At 46.8% G+C, this 22,359-nt stretch overlaps 1 protein-coding gene across 2 annotated transcripts in view; it reads left to right on the forward strand.

Moving 5' to 3' along the window:
* Positions 1-22,359, forward strand: part of SLC26A7 (solute carrier family 26 member 7) — a 577,439-nt gene that overhangs the window by 450,765 nt on the left and 104,315 nt on the right. For both annotated transcript variants that reach the window (XR_015310095.1, XM_086967017.1), the window contains exon 13: positions 8,932-9,069. Coding sequence is in view for 1 of the 2 variants with exons in the window: in XM_086967017.1 (XP_086823143.1) it covers positions 8,932-9,069 (138 nt within the window). In the remaining variant the exon portion in view is untranslated. The remainder of the gene's footprint in view (positions 1-8,931; positions 9,070-22,359) is intronic.

Here is a 22,359-nt window from a genome sequence, read left to right on the forward strand (position 1 = left end):
CAGTGTACTTGTGCTGGTTGGTTTCTTCTTCTGACTCTCGAGCGTCCTCGGCCAGGCCCTAAAAAAGGCTGGTTACTGAAGAATTGGGGATGAGGCTAGTATGGTAGAAGAGTCGGCTGGAATGGCGGGTTAGGATAACCCCAAGGAGTAGGAGGCCACCATTGTACTTGTTGGGGACTCAGTGGACCACTCCTCCAATTGGTCCTGTTATTGCGCCCATAGCCTCTATGTTGTGGTGCAGTGTTTGTAGCTGAGTCGGAGTTGCTCCACCAATCATCACTACCTGAAGATGAATAGTTGGAGCCATATCTTCTTCCCTTGGTATTGAATTCTGGTGGAAAATAAATGTCCCTAGTGTATGGGTACACTTTTTCAAATGAGAAGCGTGTCAGATCATTTTTGAACTTGGTGATTTTCGTCATGAGGATTGAGTCCTTCAATTCTTTGTTGGTCTTGTTTGTTTCTTCAGACTGTTTTCTTAGAAGGTCACTGAGATAACAGATTTGATCTGTTCCTCAAGAGTCTGGATCTCAATAAGAATTGTGTCACAATGAATTTAGCCATGCTAATTATTAAAATAAGCCAATCCTTTCTGCATCACCAGGCAATGGGAGACCAGTCTTTCATGAAAGTCTTGTCTTTGAGGAATATTATGGGTGTATTGGTCACTATCAGCCACGTGGGAGCACAGTTCCCACGTAAGTACTCTGTCGTTTTTGCGCCAGGTATCTGTGTGCGTGAGTGTGATCTTTTTAGAATCAAAAGTTTAGCCCAGTCGTCACCTTGTGTTATCAGGCCACTCTGGATCATGTCACTAATACTGGGTGTTGTTAGAATAGCCTGCACAGAGGCCAAGGCCAGGCCTTGTATTTCTGTCATGGTAGTAGGTGTAGAAAGTCCTGACTATACAATGGTGTAACCATTAACAAATTTCTTGTGAGAGCCTGGAGATGAATGCCCCTGTAGGTCAGAAACAGAAACACAGAAGGGGAGAGGGGGTCCCCAGGATCCCATTCTTTCACCTTGCTGTGGATGTCCTCATGATCCAGTCAATGGCTAGTAAGAAGAGAAAAGGTGAGATCAAACAACCCTGGCGGTCTCTGGTCCTCCACGAACTATCTTGCAAGTCATTTCCTCGTACGAGTTCCTGATAATTCATATGATTTATTTTAACACACTATAATGGTGGAAGAGTTTCCAAAGGGTCTTGCTGTCCAGGCTGTTGAATGCCTTCTCATAATCAATGAAGATGATGTAGAGGGGGGAGTTCCATTCCATCAACTGCTCAATGATGATGCGCAGTGGTGTAATCTGGTCTGTGCAGGATTTATCTTGGAGGAAGCCAGCTTGCTGGTCTCGCAGCTGAGCATAGACTTGTTCCTTCATTCTGTTCAGGATGACTCTGTGAACACTTTGTCTGTGGTTGATAGAAGAGTTATCCCTCTGTAGTTTGCGTATTTACTCAGGTCACCTTTCTTGGGCATCTTGATCAGATATCCCTCTTTTCAGTCTAACAGCACGTTTTCCTCTTCCCAGATCATTCCAAACATGGTGTAGAGCATGTCACCTGATGTTTTAATGTCTGCCTTCAGTGCCTCTGCAGGAATATTGTCAGGTCCTACTGCCTTCCCATTTCTGAGATGTTTGATGGCTTGCCATATTCCTTCCTTGGTTGGTCTGCTGCAGTTGATTGGCAAGGCATTCTCATTTGGATGTATGTCTGGTGGAGACTGTTGCCCGGGCTTATTTAGCAGTTCTTCAAAGTGCTCCACCCATCTTCGTTATTGGCCTTCGTTTCCCATGATTGTCTCCCCAGCTTTGTCTGTAACAGGTCTTTCTGGCTTGCTGTATCTGCCATAGAGGTTCCTTCTTATGTTCTAGAGTTCTTTCAAGTTTCCATAACTTGCTGCTTCCTGGGCGTCTGTGGCAAGACCATCAATGAATTATCGCTTGTCTGCTCTTTAGCTTCTCTTTGCTTCCCTGTTGGTTTTGGTGTAATATCCTTGAACTTTCAGGTTTTCTGCTCTTGTTGAGTTGGTGTTAACTGTAGCTTTCCTTTCGTTTTTTTATTGGATTTTGCAGAGAATCTCAGTGGAAATCCATTCTTTATGTTGGTGTTTCTTGGGACCCAGTACCTCCGGGCAGGTTGATGTAACTGTTTCTTTGATCTCCTTCCTCTGGCCTTTTACTGGGCCCCTGTCATCCTCTAATTCTTGCAGGACTTGAAACTTATTGCTAAGGGTGACTGAATATCCACTCCGTTTCAGTGCATTTATAAGGAGGGTGCTGTTATATTTCTGACGTTGGTTTGTTGGTTCCATCCATGCTTTCCTCAACCTTAGCTTTGGCCTGGCCACAACAAGGTGATGGTCTGATGCCACATCGCTCCTCTCATCACTCTCACTTTCTACAGGGATCTTCTGAACTTCTTGGCAATACAGACATGGCCGATCTGATTCTCGGTTGAATAGTCTGGTGACACCAACGTTGCCTTGCGTTTTCTTTTGTGTGGGAATCCACTATGCCTATCACCAGACTGGTCAGGGCACAGAGATCTGCAAGCCTTTCACCATTCTCTTTAAAAATGCTAATGGCATGATTGCCCATGACATCTTCATACCCACTGTTGTCTCCTCCAATTTTGGCATTGAGATCCCCCATCAGTATGGTAATTTCTCTATCAAGGCAATTCCCCAGGATGGACTTGTGTCTGTTGTAAAGCTTTTCTTTTTCCTCTTCTTTGCTGTCATTTGTAAGTGTAGATCACTGGAAAACATGTTGATCCTCATTTTCTTTGTTCAGATGATTGCTGTGATGATTCTATGACTGTGGGCTTCCCAACCAATCAGAGCTCTGTTGGCTGCTGGCGTTAGCATCAGTGCTACTCCCTGAGTATGTGGGGCATTCTCTTCCTTGCATCCAGAATACAGCATCAGTTCCTTCTGGAGACAGTCTTTTCTGTGCAGACTGTGGCCATCTGGTTTCACTAGTGTGAAGCAGGGCAAGGTTGATTTTATTTAATCTCATCTGGCACTTGGGTTGTTTTGCCGGTCTCGTACATGGTCCTCATGTTTCATGTCCCAATGGTGATGGCCTTTGTCAAAAGCTAGTGGATCAACTTTGTGCCTTCCAGTGATCTATGGCTTTCACCACAAGGCATCATAGCTCGCCATGAAGGAGATTCCTCTCTGCCCAAGCCTAGGATGTCTTTTGGTCTGCGTTTCTGTAGCTAGGATTTTTTTACATGGTGGAGTAGCTAACCCACGTATAACCCTCCTCCTTTCGCAGCTGGGTTTGGGACAAGCCATGGAGGAGTTAACCTGATCACTGCCACTTTAAAAACTTTATCAGTAGAACCCACATTTTCCAAGTACACAATAGGAGTCGAGTATCTGTGTAATATTGGCGGCTGTTTGATCCTTGCACACCAACGAAAATCAACTACAAGCCTTCTCTAGATTTGTAATACAAAACAAGTGACATTAGTGGGTTTCCTATGCAGCACCATAAGCATGTAATGCAAATGCCCTACCTACTCTTGTGCACCTTTTTGCTCCTGATGAATTGAAGTCCTTCGTTTAAAAGGGACAGTGATGCAGTGAAGCTTGCACACATATGCTGTGTCACAGGGAAAGGGCAGGAAAGTGCCATGTTTATCCAAAATGGCATATTACTGTCCTTTTCCCTAGCCCTGGCATAGTTTTGACAGCGTAGCACCAATGCAGGGACCCTTTTACAAAGTGCAAGGGTGCCTGTGTTTTAGGCCGGATTGTTTTAGTGCAGGAAGGGGCACCTTCCTGCACAAAAATAATCCTGAGAGGCTTTCTCCTCTTTCTATGTGTGCTACTGAGAAAGAGGAAAAACAAGGAGAAATAAACCCATTTCCCTCTGCGCATTTCCAGTTTCACATGGTCTTGTAAATCTGGTAATGCATCAAAATCTATTGGAGTTGCTTGGGAACACCCACGCAACACCCATGGAATGTCCACAGAGGGCCGAGTAACGCAATGCAGTGATTTGCGCTGCATTGCGTTACTCCTTATTTTGGATCCACTCAAAGACACGCAAAGTGGCTTTGCATGGCTTCAGAAATATGACTCAAGGTTTGCTTCGCTCTTGCACCACATTGTGTAGTGCAAGAGCGACGTAACTAGGTCATAAAAATGGCCCTCAGTATGCACCAAGGTGCTACATTCAGGGAAGCTGGAGGGCTAAAGGCTTGCCCCTTATGAAGGAAATTGGTATTTTATTGTGGTCTAGCTACAGAGAGTCTCATCTGTCTGTTGCAGGTAGCATAGAACATAGACTGAGCGTTCAATCAAGCTATCAATCAGGGGTTGGTAAAGCGCATTTACTCACCCACGAGGGTTTCAAGGTCTCCATTGAGTGCTGGGGTCATCCGAAGAACCAGGTCTTGAGGGCCTTCCTGAACTGAAGCAGTGCGGAGGGAAGAGGGGAAGGTCGTTCCAGGTATTTGCTGGGAGGTAAGAGAACGGCTTTCCTCCTGTTCTGGTCTTTCAGAAGCATGGAACGGTAACCAGAGAGAGGTCAGCTGATCGGGGGTGTCTTTTGGGTGCGTGGAAGGAGAGACATTGTTTAGGTATGTTGCTCTGGTGTTGTAGAGGGCCTTGCATGCGAGAGTAGGGAGTTTGAACGTTATTCTTCTTTCGATAGGGAGCCAGAGGAGATCGCAGAGTTGTTGGGTGAATTGGCTGAGATGAGGGTTGTCTAGGATCAGTCTGGCTGCGGCGTTCTGAACGGTTTCGAGTTTGCAAAATAGTTTCTTGTTGATTTCGGCATGAAGAACATTGCCGTAGTCCAGTCTGCTACTGATGAGAGTGTGCATGACAGTTTTTCTGGATTCGGATGGGATCCATCTGAAAGCTTTTTTGGTGTATGCGGAGGGTGCTGAAGCAGGCCAAGGATACCGCGTTGATCTGGCGGTTCATTGTGAGCGATGAGTCTAGTATGATGCTGAGGTTTCGAGCGTGGTCCATCGGGGCAGGTGGTTTCCGAGGTTGGGGGGTCACCCGGAGTCATCCCATGCAGAGGGCGAGGAGCCAAGGATGAGGACTTCTGTTTTCTTGAAGTTGAATTTCCAGCAGTTCTTCTTAATCCAGGTGGCGACAGCTGTCATCCCCATCTTGGAAGTTGTGTCTGGTGATGTTGGGTTCATTGGTGAGGGAGAGGATACGTTGGGTGTTGTCGGAATAGGAGTTGATGCTGAGCTCGTGCTTTTTAATGATGGTTGCGAGGGGGCGCATGTATATGTTTAAGAGGGTGGGGCTGAGGGAGGATCCCGGGGTCACTCCACAGTTGTCTCTGTTGGTTTAGAGAGTTAGAGCGAGAGTCTGATTGGCTGATTTCTGCTGGTGAGAAATTAGCATATCCAGTCAAGGGCCTTTCCGTGGATGCCGGTGTCATGGAGTCTGGTGGCTAGTGTGCAGTGGTAGACAGTGTTTAAGGCAGCTGAGAGGTTTTGAGGATGAGGGCTGCTGTTTGACCCTGGTCGAGGAGGGAGTGGATGTCGTTGGTGGTGGCGAATAGGGTGGCCTCAGTGCTGTGGTTGCTGTGGAATCTGTATATTTGGGGGTTAGGGCAGGACGTTGTTAGCTTCAATGAAGTTTGCCAGCTGGGTGTTGACTGTTGATGACCTTTTTGATGACCTTGGCTGCGAATTGAAGCCGGGATATGGGCATGAAGTTTTTGAGGTCTGTCGAGCCTGTGGAGGGATTCTTCAGGAGGGGGTTGACTTCAGCGTGTTTTCAGTGTTCAGGGAATGTGACAGTTTTGAAGGAGCAGTTGATCGTCCAGCGTAGTTCGGGTGCGATGGCAGTGGTGGCTCTGTGGAAGATGTGTGGTGGGCAGGGGTCTGATGGCGCTCCAAAGTGGATACTCTTCATGGTCTTTAAGGTGTCCACTATCATGAGTGGGGTCCAAGTGAGAAAGGCCTGTTGGGTGGTATGGCTAGTGGCAAGAACTGGAGAGGTGCAGAGGTCTTGGTTATTGAAAGTTGTCGTAGATCATCTTAATCTCGAGGTGAAAAAAAGTGGTGAGTCTGTTGCAGAGGTCCTGTGAGGTCTTGTCTGTTGTTTCGCTGCAGGAGTTGGCAAATTCCTTGATGATGGAGAAGAGTTCTTTGGTGCTATGAGAGTTGGTGAGAATTCTGTCTTGGAGGGATTTCTTCTTTGTGGATTTGATGAGTTGGTGATGTTCTGTGGTGACTGCTCTTGATGAAAAGCAGCAAGACTCCCAAGACTTTCCATGCCGCTTGGTGCAAACCACCTCTAATTCACCTTAAGATTAGTGATCAAAATAACGAGGCAGGCGCTGGGAACTGGAAGGCGAAGAACAAGTTTATTGCTCTAGAGCAGAGTACATCACATCGGACAACGGGGCTATCGTCAGGAGGTGCTCTAACTGCATCTTTGTGGCTCGGCCTTATATACACAGGTTGGTCACTTTATTACATGGTCAAACATTCTTGGCATCAGTTTATTGCATGGTCAAACATCCTTGGAACCCCCGCCTCAAGCTAGTTCCCACACAAACCCAGCAGCAATCGTCCCTCCACCCAGAAATTACAGGGGATCGCTATCTCGCAGCTGGACATTCCGACAGGATCTAAAACATGAGGGATCGGTCAGATCTAAGGGGTCGTGTCGCTGATTAAATTCCGGCCCCTTTGTTGGTCAAGCAAGCTCTGTCGTATGCAGGTAATAAACTATTTCCGCAGGGGTCAGTTAGTGCCTGGGACCCGATTGAGTAGCCAGGTGCAGTGGAGGAGGTTATCAAAGGGGCCTGCCCGTGCGCTTAGTGGGTTTGGCGCGGAAGTGACTCCGGGGCACTGTCATTCTGACATGGTTTTATGACCCCAGTATGTGTGCTCGGGCTTAGTCAGAGCGCGGGGGATGATAGCGAGGTCAGAGTGACACACAGGGGACCAGCAGTATACGAAATGGGCGCGGTATCTAAAATGGTTGCTGCTTACGCGCTCGCAGAGGCCTTCGCTGAGCAAGATGGCACCGTCAATGTTCATATTTGTCGTTTCCTGAGGTTTTGTTGTTCCTCCATGTCTTTTCGAGCCGTTGACAGGAGTGTTTGGATTCTTGTAGTGTGGGGGTAAACCAGCTTGCTTTTTGATGTTGTCCTGTGGCATTCTTGAGGCGGACGAGTGTGTCGGCGCAGTTCAAGATCCAGTGGTGGTGTAGTCGGTAGTGGGGTGCTGCTAATGGGCACGGAGGTGAGCTGGTCTTCAGTGACTTTGATCCAGCTTCTACGGGGGAGATGGTGGGCCTGCTTGTGTACGTGGGTTTTTTGAAGGAGAAGTGGATGCAGTGGTGGTCTGTCCAGAGGAGATCTGTGGAGTGGCTGTAGGAGACACAGTTTCCTTCTGCGAAGACGGGGGTCAAGTGTTTGTCCCACTGTGTGAGTGGGGGTAGTGACTAATTGCTTCAGTCCTATGTTGGTGAGGCTCTCTAGGAGGGAGGTGGTGTTGGGGTGGTCATGGTTGTCCAGGTAAAGGTGTAGGTCTCCGAGTAGGATGTAGTCTGTGGAGGCCAGGGCTTGGGGTGCGATGAGGTCAGTGATGGTGTTGGTGAAAGGAGCACAGGGGCTGGGTGGCCTGTAGATGAGGGTTCTGTAGAGAGTCTGGATCTGGACGCGGAGGAGCTCCATCAGTGTTGTCCGGGCTGGTGATCAACATGCAGAGGGTGCTTTTGTGGATGATGGTGATACCTCCTCCAGGGTGGATGGGGCAGTCCATCCACAGGATCTTGTGTCCATCTGAAATGGCGAAGGCGATGTCAGATGTGGAGTTGGCGTTGTTCCAGTTTTCTGTGAGGAAGGCGATGTTGGGCGTGTAAGTGTTGAGGATGTCCCAGATATCTATTGCGTGTTTGCTTAGGGAGCGCACGTTGAGGATGATGCAGTTGAGAGGTTTGTGAGCAGTGAGGTCTGGAAGGCTGAGGGCTGCTACTGGGGTCCAGAGGTGAGTGAAGATGCAGCAGCAGTGTAGACAGGAGATCAGGCCTTGGGTGTTGCTCGCCATGAAAAGCTGGCAGTTGTTGCTGTGCCCAGGGTTGAGAACAGGGAGGTTGCTGGAGTCGTAGCAGAGGCAGGTCGGAGGACCAGGGTCCCTGGCTCTGGTTGCAGTCGGGTCATGGACGGGCGCAGACGGGCTTGCCTTTGGTGCGCCTTCAGCACACCAGGGGCGCCCCCTCTGCACACATCCGCTGCCATTAAGTAGGGATCGATGGGATGGTGGGTCAGCTGGGAGGCGGAAAGAAAACACTGGAGGTAAGATGGGAGCAGCATTGGAGGGGGAAAAATGCAGGGAAAAAGGCGGAAACAGAAAGAAACCAAAAGGAAACAGAAAGAGAAGGAAGAGAAAAAATAAAAAGATGGAAAAGAGAAAAAGAACAAGAGGAGCAGAGCAGCAGAAGAGCTCTCCCACTGAACCACCAGGGATGAGTCGCAGGCAGGAGCCTGCGGATGGAGTTGGGCTTCGAACACCCTGCAACGGAGCTCAGGGGTTCAGGGTTCAACATTTAGTGGTGGAGCTGCGCTGGGGAAGAGCAGTCACACTGACCAGGTCAGCTATGGGTTGTGTTAGCCTGTGCCTCTGAGTTCAGATGCATTAGTGTGTTGCTTTTTCTTACGGTGTCATGATATGTGTTATGTTATTTGAAGTTATCCTTTGTAAATTGCTTTCAGGTGCTGTTATTCCTATGTAGTGGTGATTTAGCAGATGTTGAGTATGTATATGCATACAGTAAATCCCTGACAAGGGCCCGTTGCTCTTAAAATGTTTAGATCCACCTATGATATGTAACATAACAGAACTATAGAAAGAACTAAATAAGTAGTAAATAAATGTTTTATGGCCTAAATAACTGCATAATTTAAAATAGTATATGCGTCTTTCCGCAGGAACAATGCCAAAAGGTGAAAATTGTATCAGTGGGCATGCCTCTTTTTTTCCTAAATGCAAAAAAGTTTCATGCAGATTTAATGAAGATACATTTGAAGAATTTTGAAGGGATACAGCTGCACGACGAACCCAGTAAGGTGAATATGCAGAGACCGGGTGTACAACTTCTAGATTGAGCAGTGTCATAAGGGGGGCTTATATTACATATGCTGTACTGATGGTATGCCCAAGTTTATATTGCTGCAGCACTTTTATATGCCTGTGGGTGTTGACAAGAAGGGAAAGCCGTGTAAGGTAAAAATGGACGTCAATTCACCAAAAGGCCAGGGGTAGAGGTAGCAACATCACACACCATTTGACCTTTATCTTCACTGACACACACATGCTTACACATACACACACAATCACACATACACGCTCCCCCCAGCGCGTGTGCACAGAACATACAGTTCACTTTTTCTTTTTTTACTTACCTCTGTTGCCGGGGAGGGTCATATTCCCGCTAATTGTACACCATTTTCTATCACACTAATAGTAAATAATATACTATTAGTAACTATTTGTGTAATAAAAAATATATATAAATACCAAGGAGATTGGAGTTCTAACCAATGTTCAGAAGGACGCGCTGCCTCCATAAGGACGAGCTGCCCCAGGGTTCAGGGCACTGATTTTGGCATCTCTGAGGCCAGGGCTCGCAAATGCAGTGCCAGAGGTTGCCAGGGGTCGCATCTGCGACCCCTGGCGACCCGTAATGATGTCCATGAAGGTAAGAATAAGAAGATTTCAATAAATCTAATTTTATCTACAAATGAATTACTACAAGTACTTAACTACATAATTTATTTTAAAAAGCAAAGTTTTCCCATTTTTTCCTCTGACCTGAAAGAAACAGCCTAGAACGTTAATTTTCGTTTTTTTAAAAATGTATATGTCTTACAGGTAAATGTCTTAAAAATAATCGATTGAGGTTTCCTCCTCCATTTGCTTGTTTTGAAAGACTAACAGCCTTATTCATGAAGGCTAAATCGGCTCGCAAAGGGCCGGATTCTGAGAATCCGGCCCTTTGCGAGTGCGATTTTTGCTTTTGGGATTCAGCATCCCAAAAGCAAAAATCGCTAATTGCGATGTCGCAAAAGTGCGAGGAAATGACATTTAAGGAATCTCTATTTGAGATTCCTTAAATGCTATTCAACATCCTATTTCAATTTGCGATTTCGCTATTTCTAGGCGCAATTTACCGCGAGGTCAGACCTCGCGGTAAATTGCGAAAACTCAGAAAAATGCATTTAAATGCATTTTTCTGAGTTGCATGTTACACACACACATGTCCTTTGGACATGTGTGTGTGCAACACCTGTGTCACAGATCATTTGAGGGGTGCTACAGGGTGTCCTGTGGACACCCCTGGCACCCTTCAAATCGCAATCTTATTTGCGATTAGCTAATTGCTAATCGCAAATAAGGAATACTCCCCATTCATTCCTATGGGCCTTTTGGCCCATAGGAATGAATGGCGAGTTATTCCTTATTTGCGATTAGCAATTTGCTAATCGCAAATAAGGAATCAGTAGGAATCGCATTTTATTATGCGATTCCTACATGATTACCGTTTTGCGAGTCCTTAATAGCGAATCGCTATGATTCGCTATTAGGGGCTCGCAAAACGGCCCCTTCATGAATAAGGCTGTAATTTATTAAGCTAGAAGATGTAGTTGCGTGGGTAAAATGTGTATTTCAATACTAGATATCCTTTCTATGCCTACTGAAAAAAATGCGATTAGCGACATATGTCAGAGTTTATAGCTGAAAATCGATTCATATTTGATGTATTTGTATGCAGCAGCAAATTAACTGGCCTTACAAGGCAGATATAGGGACTGCAGACATCCACCACCCTGCCCCAACAGCAAGCAGCTTTCAACAAGTTGACACTCATACACAGACAGCTGTCCTCCATGATGGCAGTTAGACTTGTCAGCCTTAGGGCGGTGTTTCCCCAAACGCTTTGCCTTTTGCCCTGCACTTTTGCTGAAAATCGTTTTTGTTGGCCTTAGGACTGTGTGAACTTTGCTATTGCTAACCAGTGCTTAAGTGCTAAAGTGCTTGTGCTCACTCACTTAAACAAGGTTAAAATGGCTTACACCTGATTGACATATCTAATTTACATATCAATCCCTTGTGGAGTGGTATACCTTATATGCAGGGCCTGCACATTAAATGTGATTAGTGGGCCTGCAGCACTTATTGTGCCACCTACTTAAGTAGCCCCAGAAAACAAACCCTAAGCCTGCCATTGCAGCTTGAATGCAGTTTGAAACTGCCAACTCTACTTGGCAATATAACACCCTTGCTGAACCTCCGACTCCCCTTTTATTGCATTTAAATCATTCCTAAGTTAGGTCCTAGGTAGCCGATATGGCGGTGTGCATTGTAATTAAAAGGTTAGACATGTGCTTCTAAGTTTTACGTGTCCCGGTAGTGAAAAACTCCAAAATTTGTTTAACTACTGTGAGGCCTACCTGTCCCATAGGATAACATTGGATTGCCTTATTATATTTAATAAGAGCAAACTCTTGATTGAGAACAGGCAAGCTTTTCGGGGCTGATTACAAAGGCGGTCGGACGAGCGTCCGTACCGCAATCGATTTGGGATTGGGTCCTCCCGACAAGTAGGCATCAGTCACAACCTCATAATTATGATCGGACCACTGTGTATGCAATCGGAAACATGCCTTTTTGCATTGAGGCTTGTGCTGCCGCCAGGAAAAGGGTTGCAGCACAAGCCTCAATTAAAAAAAACCTGTTTAGGAACATCCCTGTGCCAGGCACCATATGGTGACTGATTAGGGTGCATGGATGTTTCAGGGGGCACCATGGGTGCTGTCCAGGCCTGATAGTGGAGGCCCAGGGGGGTTAGGGCCCTCCAAACTCACTTTCCATCTGCCTTTTCATGGCGGTCAGACTGCCATGAAAAGGCAGAGGGAAAGGGACATCGTAATCCCAACTGCTGTGCCTGAACGGGCACTGCCACCATTCAGGGATTGGGATTACCGGTCCGGTCGATACCTCAAAGGGATCTCCGATCCTGTTGGAGTCAGCGTTCTCCCCCCCGCCCGCCATGCTCTGACCACTGGCATCGTAATCCGGTGGTCGGACTGCGACCCTGGATGACGGGCGGACCGCCACCAATGGCCTATCGGTGGCAGTCTGTACAACATCGTAATCGGGCCATTCCTTTTTAGTATCTATGGAAATGTTATTAAAAAATCCTCTATACTGGCAAAGTTGGCTTTGAATTTTGCAATTTTGAAAATGCCACTTTTAGACAGTTGGCATTTTTCTGCCTTTGCTATTTGGTACCTGCAGCCTGTTCCAACTCACATGACTAGGTGTAGTTGGCAGTTTGACTTTGTTAATGTCTCCTTGATGGTCACAGGGATTAGGTGTGCCTGAATGGGCCATCAACTGGCACAATGGGGGCAGGCGGAGCTGGGAACAGCTCCACTTGTTACTGAACAGGCTGTGCTCTAACTTCACACAAAGGAGTTGTTACCACTGCATTTTCCCTGTAGTCAGTTTAGAGCCAGGGCAGGGGTATTCAGGAAATTCAAAGCACTTCATGGGAAAACATCTAGAAACTTCTCCTACTTCAAAGAAGGCACCAGGTGTAAAAAGTAGGACCCTCATACCCGTGCTTCAATTCACTTTCTGGACCTGCGGAAGGACTCTCAGAGGACTGCCCACTGCTGTGACCTGCTGTGTACTCCACAGACTGCTTTGCTGCACCTGGAAGGACAGCTTTACTGCCTGGAGCCTGTCTTTAACCTTTAGAGGCCTGTTCCTTGAGATATGCTTCTGCACTTGATCCAGGGACTACCAGGGTAACTCCAAGGGCTAGTTTGTTAACCTCCTGATCGGAGCCTTAGGGGAATAAAAGACTCCTACCATCTTGAACCCCCGAATGGTCCCCTTCTGTCCCAAAACATTGGTGGTTTTGCTAAAGGTTCCTAGATAACCAAAATCCAGAACTTGTGACTTAAAATGTTTTTGACTAAAAACTGCTCTCTTGACCGAGAGAAGACTGGGACTAACCTGCTTGTCTATCTGCCTAAGGTGCTAATACCGGTCGGTCTGAATTTGCAGTAGCTCTTGCTTTGCGCTTCTCTGCATCAGCAAGTCCTCCCTCAACAAAGGGGTATCCTACCTCCAAGAACTTTTGAATGCTACAGCCTCCAGCTTTGCCCCACTGAAGAGTATCGACTTCTACAAAAGAGACTCACAGCCAGATTCATCAAGCAAAATTGCGATCGCAATAGCTGCGAATTAGCTATTGCGATCGCAATATAATGAAAAGCAATTCATGAAAGGAAAAAGCTTAAAATTGCGAAATCTCCAAAAAACAATCGCGAATTCGCAAACTAATTCCCAGAATCCTGGAGGAACACCTATAGCGAATCGGATTTAGCGAGAACCCATGGATTCTGCAAAATATTTTACGAACTCGCTAAACAATCGCAAATGCAATTCATGAAAACTAGTAAATTGCGAAAAAAACGAAAATTGCATTTTGCGAGGCACAATTTAAGGATAACCCAAACCAGGTGGTAGCCATGAAGAAAAAAAAAATACAAAAAAAAAACACCGAGCCTCAGGTGCAGGCCTCTTCAAACAAACTTAAGGAGACACAGTAGGAGCATGAGGACTCTCTTCATGCCTGGACTATACATGGTGGTCCGACGGCGAAGGCTCCAGGCTGCAGCAAGGAACGGACGCAGGATCCAGGAGCGAATATTCCGCCAGCGGATCACCCTTCTGGGCCAAACTGCGGAGCAAATCTACTCCAAGTACCGCCTAAATGGGGCAATGATCACTTAGCTGATCCGGGACCTCGACCCCCTGCTGCAGCACCCAACAAGGAGGACCAATGCCGTGCCCACCCATGTCCAGGTCTTGTGCAGCCTGCACCTCCTGGCCTCCGGAAGCTTTCAGGGGATAGTCGCTTTTGCAGGGGGGATCTCCCAGAGCACCATGTCCCGCTGCCTAAGGAGTTTACTGGAGGCTATGCTGACCCGGCTACACCATTACATCACATTCCTGACCACCCAACAGGACTTTACAACATTGCGCAATTCCCACATGTAATAGGATGCATTGACTGTACCCACATCCACATCTGCCCACCTGCACAAACCAAATACATGTACCGGAACCGCAAGTCCTACAACTCCCTGAATATCCAGATGGTGTGCAACGCTAAGACAATCATCACGGACATAGTGGCACAATACCCGGGGAGCACACATGACTCCTTCATATTCCGGCACAGCGGCATGCACACACGACTGGCCAGGGGAGACTTTGGCGAAGGACACCTACCTGGTAAGTACACATGCCACCAAAATGTACACTGTGACCATGTAGCTTCGCATCACAGGCACTCACCCTCTGCTCCTTACATTCAGGTGACAGCGCCTACGGTCTCCGTGAGTACCTCCTAACCTTATTCCTCAACCCTGCAACACCACAGCAATGGTGCACACATACACACAAGAAATTGCATTGAGAGGACATTTGGCCTTTTGAAGAGCCGATTCCGCATACTTCACAAGACTGGTGGGGCCCTCAAATACGAGCCTGAGGTCTGTTGCCGCATCGTGGCTGGGTGTGCAATACTCCACAACATTGCTACCAAGCACAGGATACCTGTAGAGATCTCTGGCAGTGAGTCGGAAGGGGACAACCGCCCACCTGCACATGTGCGGCATGCACACGGTGAGAATCCTGCAGAAGGACACAGGCGCCACAACCAAATCACTATTAACTGTTTCTAGTGCACTCACTCCCCTCACCCAACACTTCACTCATTCATGACAATTCAAATAACGACATGAGTCGGATTAACTGGAACGGAATATTTGTTATTATTTTGTTCACAATAAATTTTGAATTTCTCACACTGCCACATGAGAGCTATATTGAGTCATATGTTCACATGTATTGTAGGAGGGCATGCTTGTCTCAGCAGCATGGCCCTTCATGGTACTAAAGAAAAGGTCAATGGCGCCTCCGGGCGGACGCTCCCAGGTGTCTTTCAAGCTCTTCCTCAGGATTTGCCCGTGCGGCAGCAGTGGGCCTGGAGCTGCGGCGGGGTACTACCACCAGTGGCACAGATTGGCTGCTGTGGCTTGAGTTTGCCTCACTAGTGTCATCCCCCCCACCCGCCTGGCCATGGCCAGTTGCCTGCAGACCCTGCACTGCAGTGGTAACTTGCTCCAGTGCCCTTGCAACATCCTGGCAGCACTGGACCATTTGCACTTGCATGGCCAACGAGCGTCGTGAGAGCTGGGAGGTGGCATTCCCTATTAAGTACTTTGACCTCGTGTACGCAGACAGGCGGGTTAGCAGCTGGCGGTGGTGGCGCTGGTTGACGTCCCGCTGTGTCAACATGTCCTGGGTGTTGGCCTCCACTGTCATCCTCTCCATCCTGTCTGACAGCTGTCCCACATTGCTAGCGGTCTTGTGCAGCTGTAGGTGTATTGCTGCGAGATGACGGGCTTGTTTCTGATGTATGCGGAGCATACGGCGCTCAATGGAGAGCCCAGGTGCCCGCACATTCACCCCCCTGGCAGCGTGTGCTGTTGTGGTGCGCGCCTCCCTCACCAGTCCGCTGGACTGGGATCTCACTGCGGCAGTGCGCCGGGTTTGTTTGCATGCTGCAGAACTTGTTGTCAGTCCCACTGGCATGTGTGTCACACGCTGCGGTTGTGGCGTGCCTGTTGGCGCTGAGGTGGCACTGTCCACAGGGGCAGGTGGTGTTACTACTGCTGGTGCTGCAGCTTGACCTGATGGTCCTGTTTGAGGGGATGGATGGACGTCTCCCTCGGTGTCCTCATGATCATCAGCTATTTGCAGTGCCTCACTGTCAGTGCTGGGTTCTGCAGCGCCACCTGTGATGTAAAGTGGACGGTAATTAATAACATGTATCTTGCACATAGAAGGTTGCTACATGCATGCAGGCTAACATTCCCTGACTGGCTGTAGGATTGACTCTCACTGGACAGGACTGGCTGTATGGGGCTAGATGGAAAATGTGATCAGACTACATGTCCCACAATGCAATAGGGCTATTCTGGTGTGCATGGTCTGCTTGACTGGGGTTGCTGATGGGTTGCTCTAGGGTCATGGCCATTGTCAGGGGACTGGGTCGCAGTCGCATGGCACTTACCTTGAGAATCTTGGGTGAGTCGGGAGGAGTCGTGCTGGGTTACCCCAACGCATGCCTGGGGGTTCAGGGTGTCTTCCACGGGATCCTCAAGTGGGGTGTTGGGGGGGACAGTGGCCTCTCCTCCTCCTGTTGCGACACGCTCCACCAGCCTCTCTGCGATCCTCTCCTTGGCACGCCCCCTGAGGTCGTACCACCTCTTCTTTAAATCTTCTATGGAGCGCTGGGTCACTCCCACGGAATTCACTTTTGCGCGGATGCGCATCCATTTCCTTCTCTTGTCAGCCTCAGGCACCCTCCTTGAATCCTTCCCAAAGAGACGGTCGTGGTCTCTGCTCACTCCCTCTATGAGGAATTCCAGTTCTTGTTCGGAAAACTTTATTTTTCTTTTCCTTTCTGATGTACTGCCCCCTGCTGCTTCCTGGGACATATTCTGCACTGGGGTGTCTCCTGATTTTGAGCTGGAGGTGGTCTGGAGTGGAGCTCTGAACAGTGCTGCATCCACTTCAGGCTCAGTATGCAGAATGAGGGTGGGAACTGCCTGCTTCCTGGTTGTGATGTCATCACTGTGCTCGGAATGCGACTTCCCGTTTTTGCGATCTCGCAATTAGCGAGATCGCAATTTGCGATTTCTGTAATTGCGAGATTGCAATTTCAACAGGGAAATCTATTTCAACAAATGTGATGCATATCAACTTTGTTTGCAGCCATAACTGACTGAAGTAGAAATGTCAAGACCCTGCTGAAAGCGTTCAACCTCACCATTCAAAATACAGCAGATACTCATGCCTCAATCAAGCTAAAAACACCATTAATCCTACTTTTTGTTCTATGGCACTATTAGGAGCTACCCACTGGCAAATACAACATCAGATGTCAATAAAGGATTCAGAAATTGCAGATGCAATAAGACTTGACAGCACTGTAAAACCACTCATAGGCAATGCACTGCAGATGCAGAGGACACCCACTACAATGATAAACAATTCCTTTATAAAATGCATGCCTGTTCCATTACTCATTAATGCTTAGGAGAAGTGAACAGCAACCCATAAATGGTTTGAGGATAACAGTGACACAATCCTGCAAGACATCAATGCCACATACTCTCTGTGCACAACATCCAAATAGACATCTTCTTCCACTGTTTCCATTGATGATTTGATGGCACTCCTCCCTTCCCAGAAAGTCAAGTCACATGCAGACAATGTCATGGCATCTTTCCTTTTGACGATCCTGGGGAGCAATGAAATGCCTACTGAACTTCATCAGTGTAAACACTAAGGGCCTTATTATGAGATTGGCCATCCTTGGACCACCTTCCCAGCGGTCTGACAGCTGTGAGCCATTCACCCACAGATTGGCTTTGATTGGCAGTTGGAAGATTGGCTTTGAGAAGACTGTGGCTGGACGGCTGGCATTGCCAGCACACCGCCGACCACCTGGGTCGTAGTTGAAGAAAGGCAGCCACCTTTGGGTGGTACAGATGCGCAACACCGCCATCCGTAGTTGTCTTCCCGATGAGCTGACTGCGGTGGTCAGACTGCTGCCTAAAGGTTGGAAAAGAAGGATTTGGGGTGCATACTCATCCCTTTTCAGTTCTTCCCAACAGATTTCAACGTGGATCCCTTCAACCAGGTCTCCACTAAACAGGAGCATGTTCACTTATACATTTTGCCCACCACCGTAATACCGCCGCGGCCACACCGCCGCCCCATTGGAAAACTCATAATACGGCGGTCGGAAGGCCACAGGCGCAGCGGTCTACTATCGTTTATGGATGCGGTCCTGCGGCAGTCAGACCCCCAAACTCATAATAAGGCCCTAAGTCAAGACGTCTTTCTGGACTGTTCAAGGGCAGTAAGAATCTGGCTGTTTTAAAGAAGACTAACATGGACTCAGATGACCCAAGAAAATACAGTCTAGTCACTCACCAAATATTCTTTGAGAAGATCGTTGAGAAGGCCACTATTATCTCGTTTTGCAAGAATGTAAAAATGCATATCCTGCATAGCTACTAGCCCATATTCAAGCCCTACTCAACAGTTTCACATCCTAATGAGCTCTAATACAATCCTCCCAGGGTTAGTGGCAGGTCATGAAATTTGAATGTGGTGGGAGCTTAAAAATCTTTGTATTTTTTAGGTAAATGAGCAAGCATGGCAAGTGAGTCTGACTTCCTTTACTGGGGTTTCGGGATTTCCCCCCCTAAGAAAACTCCAGGAGATTCTGAAGGAGCATTAAATAAATATTCCAACATATTTGTGATGTACCTGGCAATCCTATTAATTGGTTGTTCGGACTTACCATCTCAATGAAATATTTGAAAAATGGTGGCATAACAGTGGAGCTTTTAACTTAATGTCCCCAGAAAGGTGGTTAAATAGTCTGGGCATTGCAAGCAGCTAAATTAATATGGGTTTGCCGGATTACATGATCCATGGATTAGTAAAATGTAATTTCCATCTTTCTTCACTTAATTTTTCCATATAGCTGCTCATTCTAGATTAAATATAAACAAATCAAAGGTTATAAAAATTCTGCAACCACAGGCCTAGACAACAGAGCTAGACACATTTTAGAGGCTTACTCGGAAGTGCTACTGCTCAATTGAGATCGCATGATCAGGCTGCAAATGGTTCTATAAATAAATATTGCTGTGAAAAATATCAGCAACAAAAATATTACCCACAAAATTTATTGAGGAAATAAATATTGACTTTAAATACTTTGCATGTAAAGTCACATATATGGGCAGCAAAACTATTTTAACTTTAGGTAAATATATAGAATTTGAACTATTATACTCTAAATTAACTTTAAAATATATATTAACTTAAAAAATTAATTACATTAAAAAAATATTCTTATAATTTACAATCATCAAATAAAAATATATAGTTTAAAATATTTGTAAAAAATAATACACATAATACTTAAAGACTAAAATCAGAGCTTCAACATAAATAATAAAAATAACAGTAAAACAAATTATTTTACTATTGTAAACACTAGATATTAAACATTTAATGCAAAACTATTACTACAAAAATCAAATTAAATAAAATTGTATCTCAATAAATGACCTTTTAAATTAGGTCCGAGAGGCAAGATGGCGTCCGCGTTGGACGCTTGGGCAGACCGCTCCTGCCGGACCCTGCTGGGAGAACTTGAAAGGGAGAGGAGGGATGAATTTCCACCAGTTCCACTACATTAAAAATTTAAACTTACTTGTGCCCTTCTGGTTATCAGCGAATGGATTGGATTTTCACTGGATTTGACTACCGAGCTACTACCGAGCTACTAATTGAAGCTACCCCTCGCTGCCCGCCTCGTTTTCACTCACTGCGGTGGCGGAATCTGTGGAATCAATCTGCCTGCTTAAAATCCGATGCTGCGGCTGCTGTTGGTTTCAGCTACATGGCTTCAGCCCTGGAGTCGGACTCGGTGGGCGTCGCTGCTCGCTGGGGATCGGCTCACCTGTACTGTGTTGCTTAATTCTGCCGGGAGCTCGAAGTTGCGAGAGGAGATGCCGCCGAAAGGAACCTGCAGTAAGAACCGCGGGCAGGAAGGAGAGTCCGCGGAGGGTGCCAATGGGGCACCGGGAGCAGGGCAGGTGAGAAAGACTCTGCAGGGAGGCATTAGCAGTGGAAATTTAACTAATCCAGCGGATTGTGTAGCTACTGCGACCAGAGCTAAAGGGAATCAAAACCTGGGGGAAAAAATACCTGAGTTATTTCTTGCTGTTAAAGATAAAGAGAGACAGCACCGGGGAGGCAACATTGCAGAAGCACCAGCTAACCCTGCACACTCTGTTGACTTGACTAATGGATTAGTAAGTGACTCTGATGCAGCTGCTGTAGTTGCTGTGGTTAATCCTGTGGTTAATCCTGCTTCCCTACCCTCGAAGTTGGGGGAATCTGGTAATACGGCAAGTACTCAACTCAATCCGGCATCTCTAATAATGGAGAGGGGCAAGGTCGATGTAGTGGATAATGTTTGAAATGTAGTTGCTGAAAGTACTACGCATAGCGATGACCTTAACCCTGGTGGGGCTGTTGAAGGGGGCCAAGAACAACATACATTGGCTCCAGAAACTGACTCAGCTGACTTTTTTTTCTTGTCGGAACAGTCGCTGTGATCATGTGAGGATCTTGCTGTACAATATTCAGCTCAACTGAGTATGGGGGATGGAAGAGACCATAGCAGTCTAGATATGGAAGAACAGGAAGAACAGGAAGATGGCTGCTCCCATACTGTTAGGAAGCTGGACCTAAATGGAAAGAAAGGGACTTTAGTAAAGTCTCCGATTCAGGGGGGACAGTTGTCAGAGGTAGAGGGAGAGGAAATCTCCCTAGCTTTGATCTACCGATCCATCATATCACATCAAGATGAGACTCGAGAAGCGAGTGAGTTCAAAACTCATGCCGGAAGCTTCAAAATTCTGTTAGGCGCTTGGTGAAATCTCATGCCGAATTTTCATCTACATTTAATGAAGCAGAAGCACGTATATCCACTTTAGAGGACGAACTGGCTCAACATAAGACTGCCACTGATCTATATATGGCGACTAAGGAGGACACTATGTGGAAACTAGCTGACATTGAAAACCGGTCTCGTAGAAATAATTTGAGGGTTCTCCAGATACCAGAGGGGAAGGAGGGTTCAGACCCTAGAGCAGTGGTTCCCAAACCTTTTTGACCCGTGGCTCCCTTGACCAAATTGGCAGTTGGCCGTGGCTGCCCACCATTTTTTTTTACCATTCTGTGAGTCTGTTGCACAGCAGCAGGGCCGGCTTTAGCACTGGTGGCACCAAGTGCGGCAATGTTTTTTTGTGCCCCCCCTCCCAATGACCACTTCTGCCATGAATTCCCTCCCTACTACTCTTTAACAGTCTCCATAACCACTCTCTCTCAGACGCATTTAATACATTTTATAGCGTCACTCATAAAAGAACACATTTAAAGGTAGTAATTTCCATAAATGCTTCAGACAGTGTCAATATGAAAAAAGGTTGGCAAGACCTGGAGCGATGCTAAGGGGTGATCTGTTCTGCTGCACAAAACTTTTTAATAAACAAAACCTGTAGGGTGGAGATACCCTGTGTAACATTGTCTAGCTTCACTTCATTAAAGAAGGATACATTCCCTCCCTTGCCATGCCAAGGTGTGCCCCCGCAAAACCCAGCTGCAGTAGCAGTCCTAATATCAATAAGAACTGTGCAGGGGCATCATACATGTATATACATCGGACCCATATATAGTGCACCAATGGATCTTAACACTTTGGCCTTGGCTTGGCTTATATTTTATGAGTGATTTCTAATGTGCTCTGTTTTTACAGTAAAAATAATGCTGGTGATACATGTGTAAATGCCCAACCTTCCTTTTACACCCGTAACAGCAGCATTATGTTTACTGTAAAAAAGGAGCATGTTAGAAATCAGACATAAAACATAAGCAACGTCAAGGCCTTCCTCTCGCTGAGAGAAGGCCTTGGTTTGGCTTATATTTTATATCTGATGTCTAACGTGCTCCGTTTTTAAAGTAAAAATAATGCTGGTGATACAGGTGTAAATGCCCAAACTTCGTTTTACACACGTATCACCAGCATTATGTTTACTGTAAAAACAGAGCACGTTAGAAATCAGAGACGCACGTATAGCGGAAGTGCGCTCTTGGGATTTGCAGGAGGGACATATTTTGACTGCAAAAAAATGAGGCTTCACTTTTCCACATTGTGGTCGCGGCACCCCTGGCTCCTCATTACGGCGCACCAGGATGCCGCGGCGCACAGTTTGGGAACCACGGCCCTAGAGGATAAAAAAGCCTTCCCCGAGGTGACGAAGTGGGATTGGGATAGGGAGGTTGAGCGGGTTCACAGATTTCCATTTAACATCCGAGCGAGACCTGGCCAGCAAGATTTAAAACTCAGAGCTATTCTGGTGTTTTTTAATAGTTTCCTTGCTCGAGAGGAAGTCTTTCTGCGGGCACGCCCAGACAAGAAAAGAAACGGGGCGATTTCAAGATTTTTGTGTGTCCAGATCTATGTCAACACTCTGTTGAGCTCCGTTAGGGGTTTCTGCATTTGATTCCGGAATTTCAATCTAAAGAGGCTCAAGTGTTTTTAATGTTTCCTGCTAAATTGAAAGTAATTTACAAAGAACGCACTCGCTTCTTTACCTGTATTGGTCCTGCTAAAG

The sequence above is a fragment of the Lissotriton vulgaris genome, chromosome 4_1, assembly GCF_964263255.1.
Source record: "Lissotriton vulgaris chromosome 4_1, aLisVul1.2, whole genome shotgun sequence".
Classification (NCBI taxonomy): domain Eukaryota; kingdom Metazoa; phylum Chordata; class Amphibia; order Caudata; family Salamandridae; genus Lissotriton; species Lissotriton vulgaris.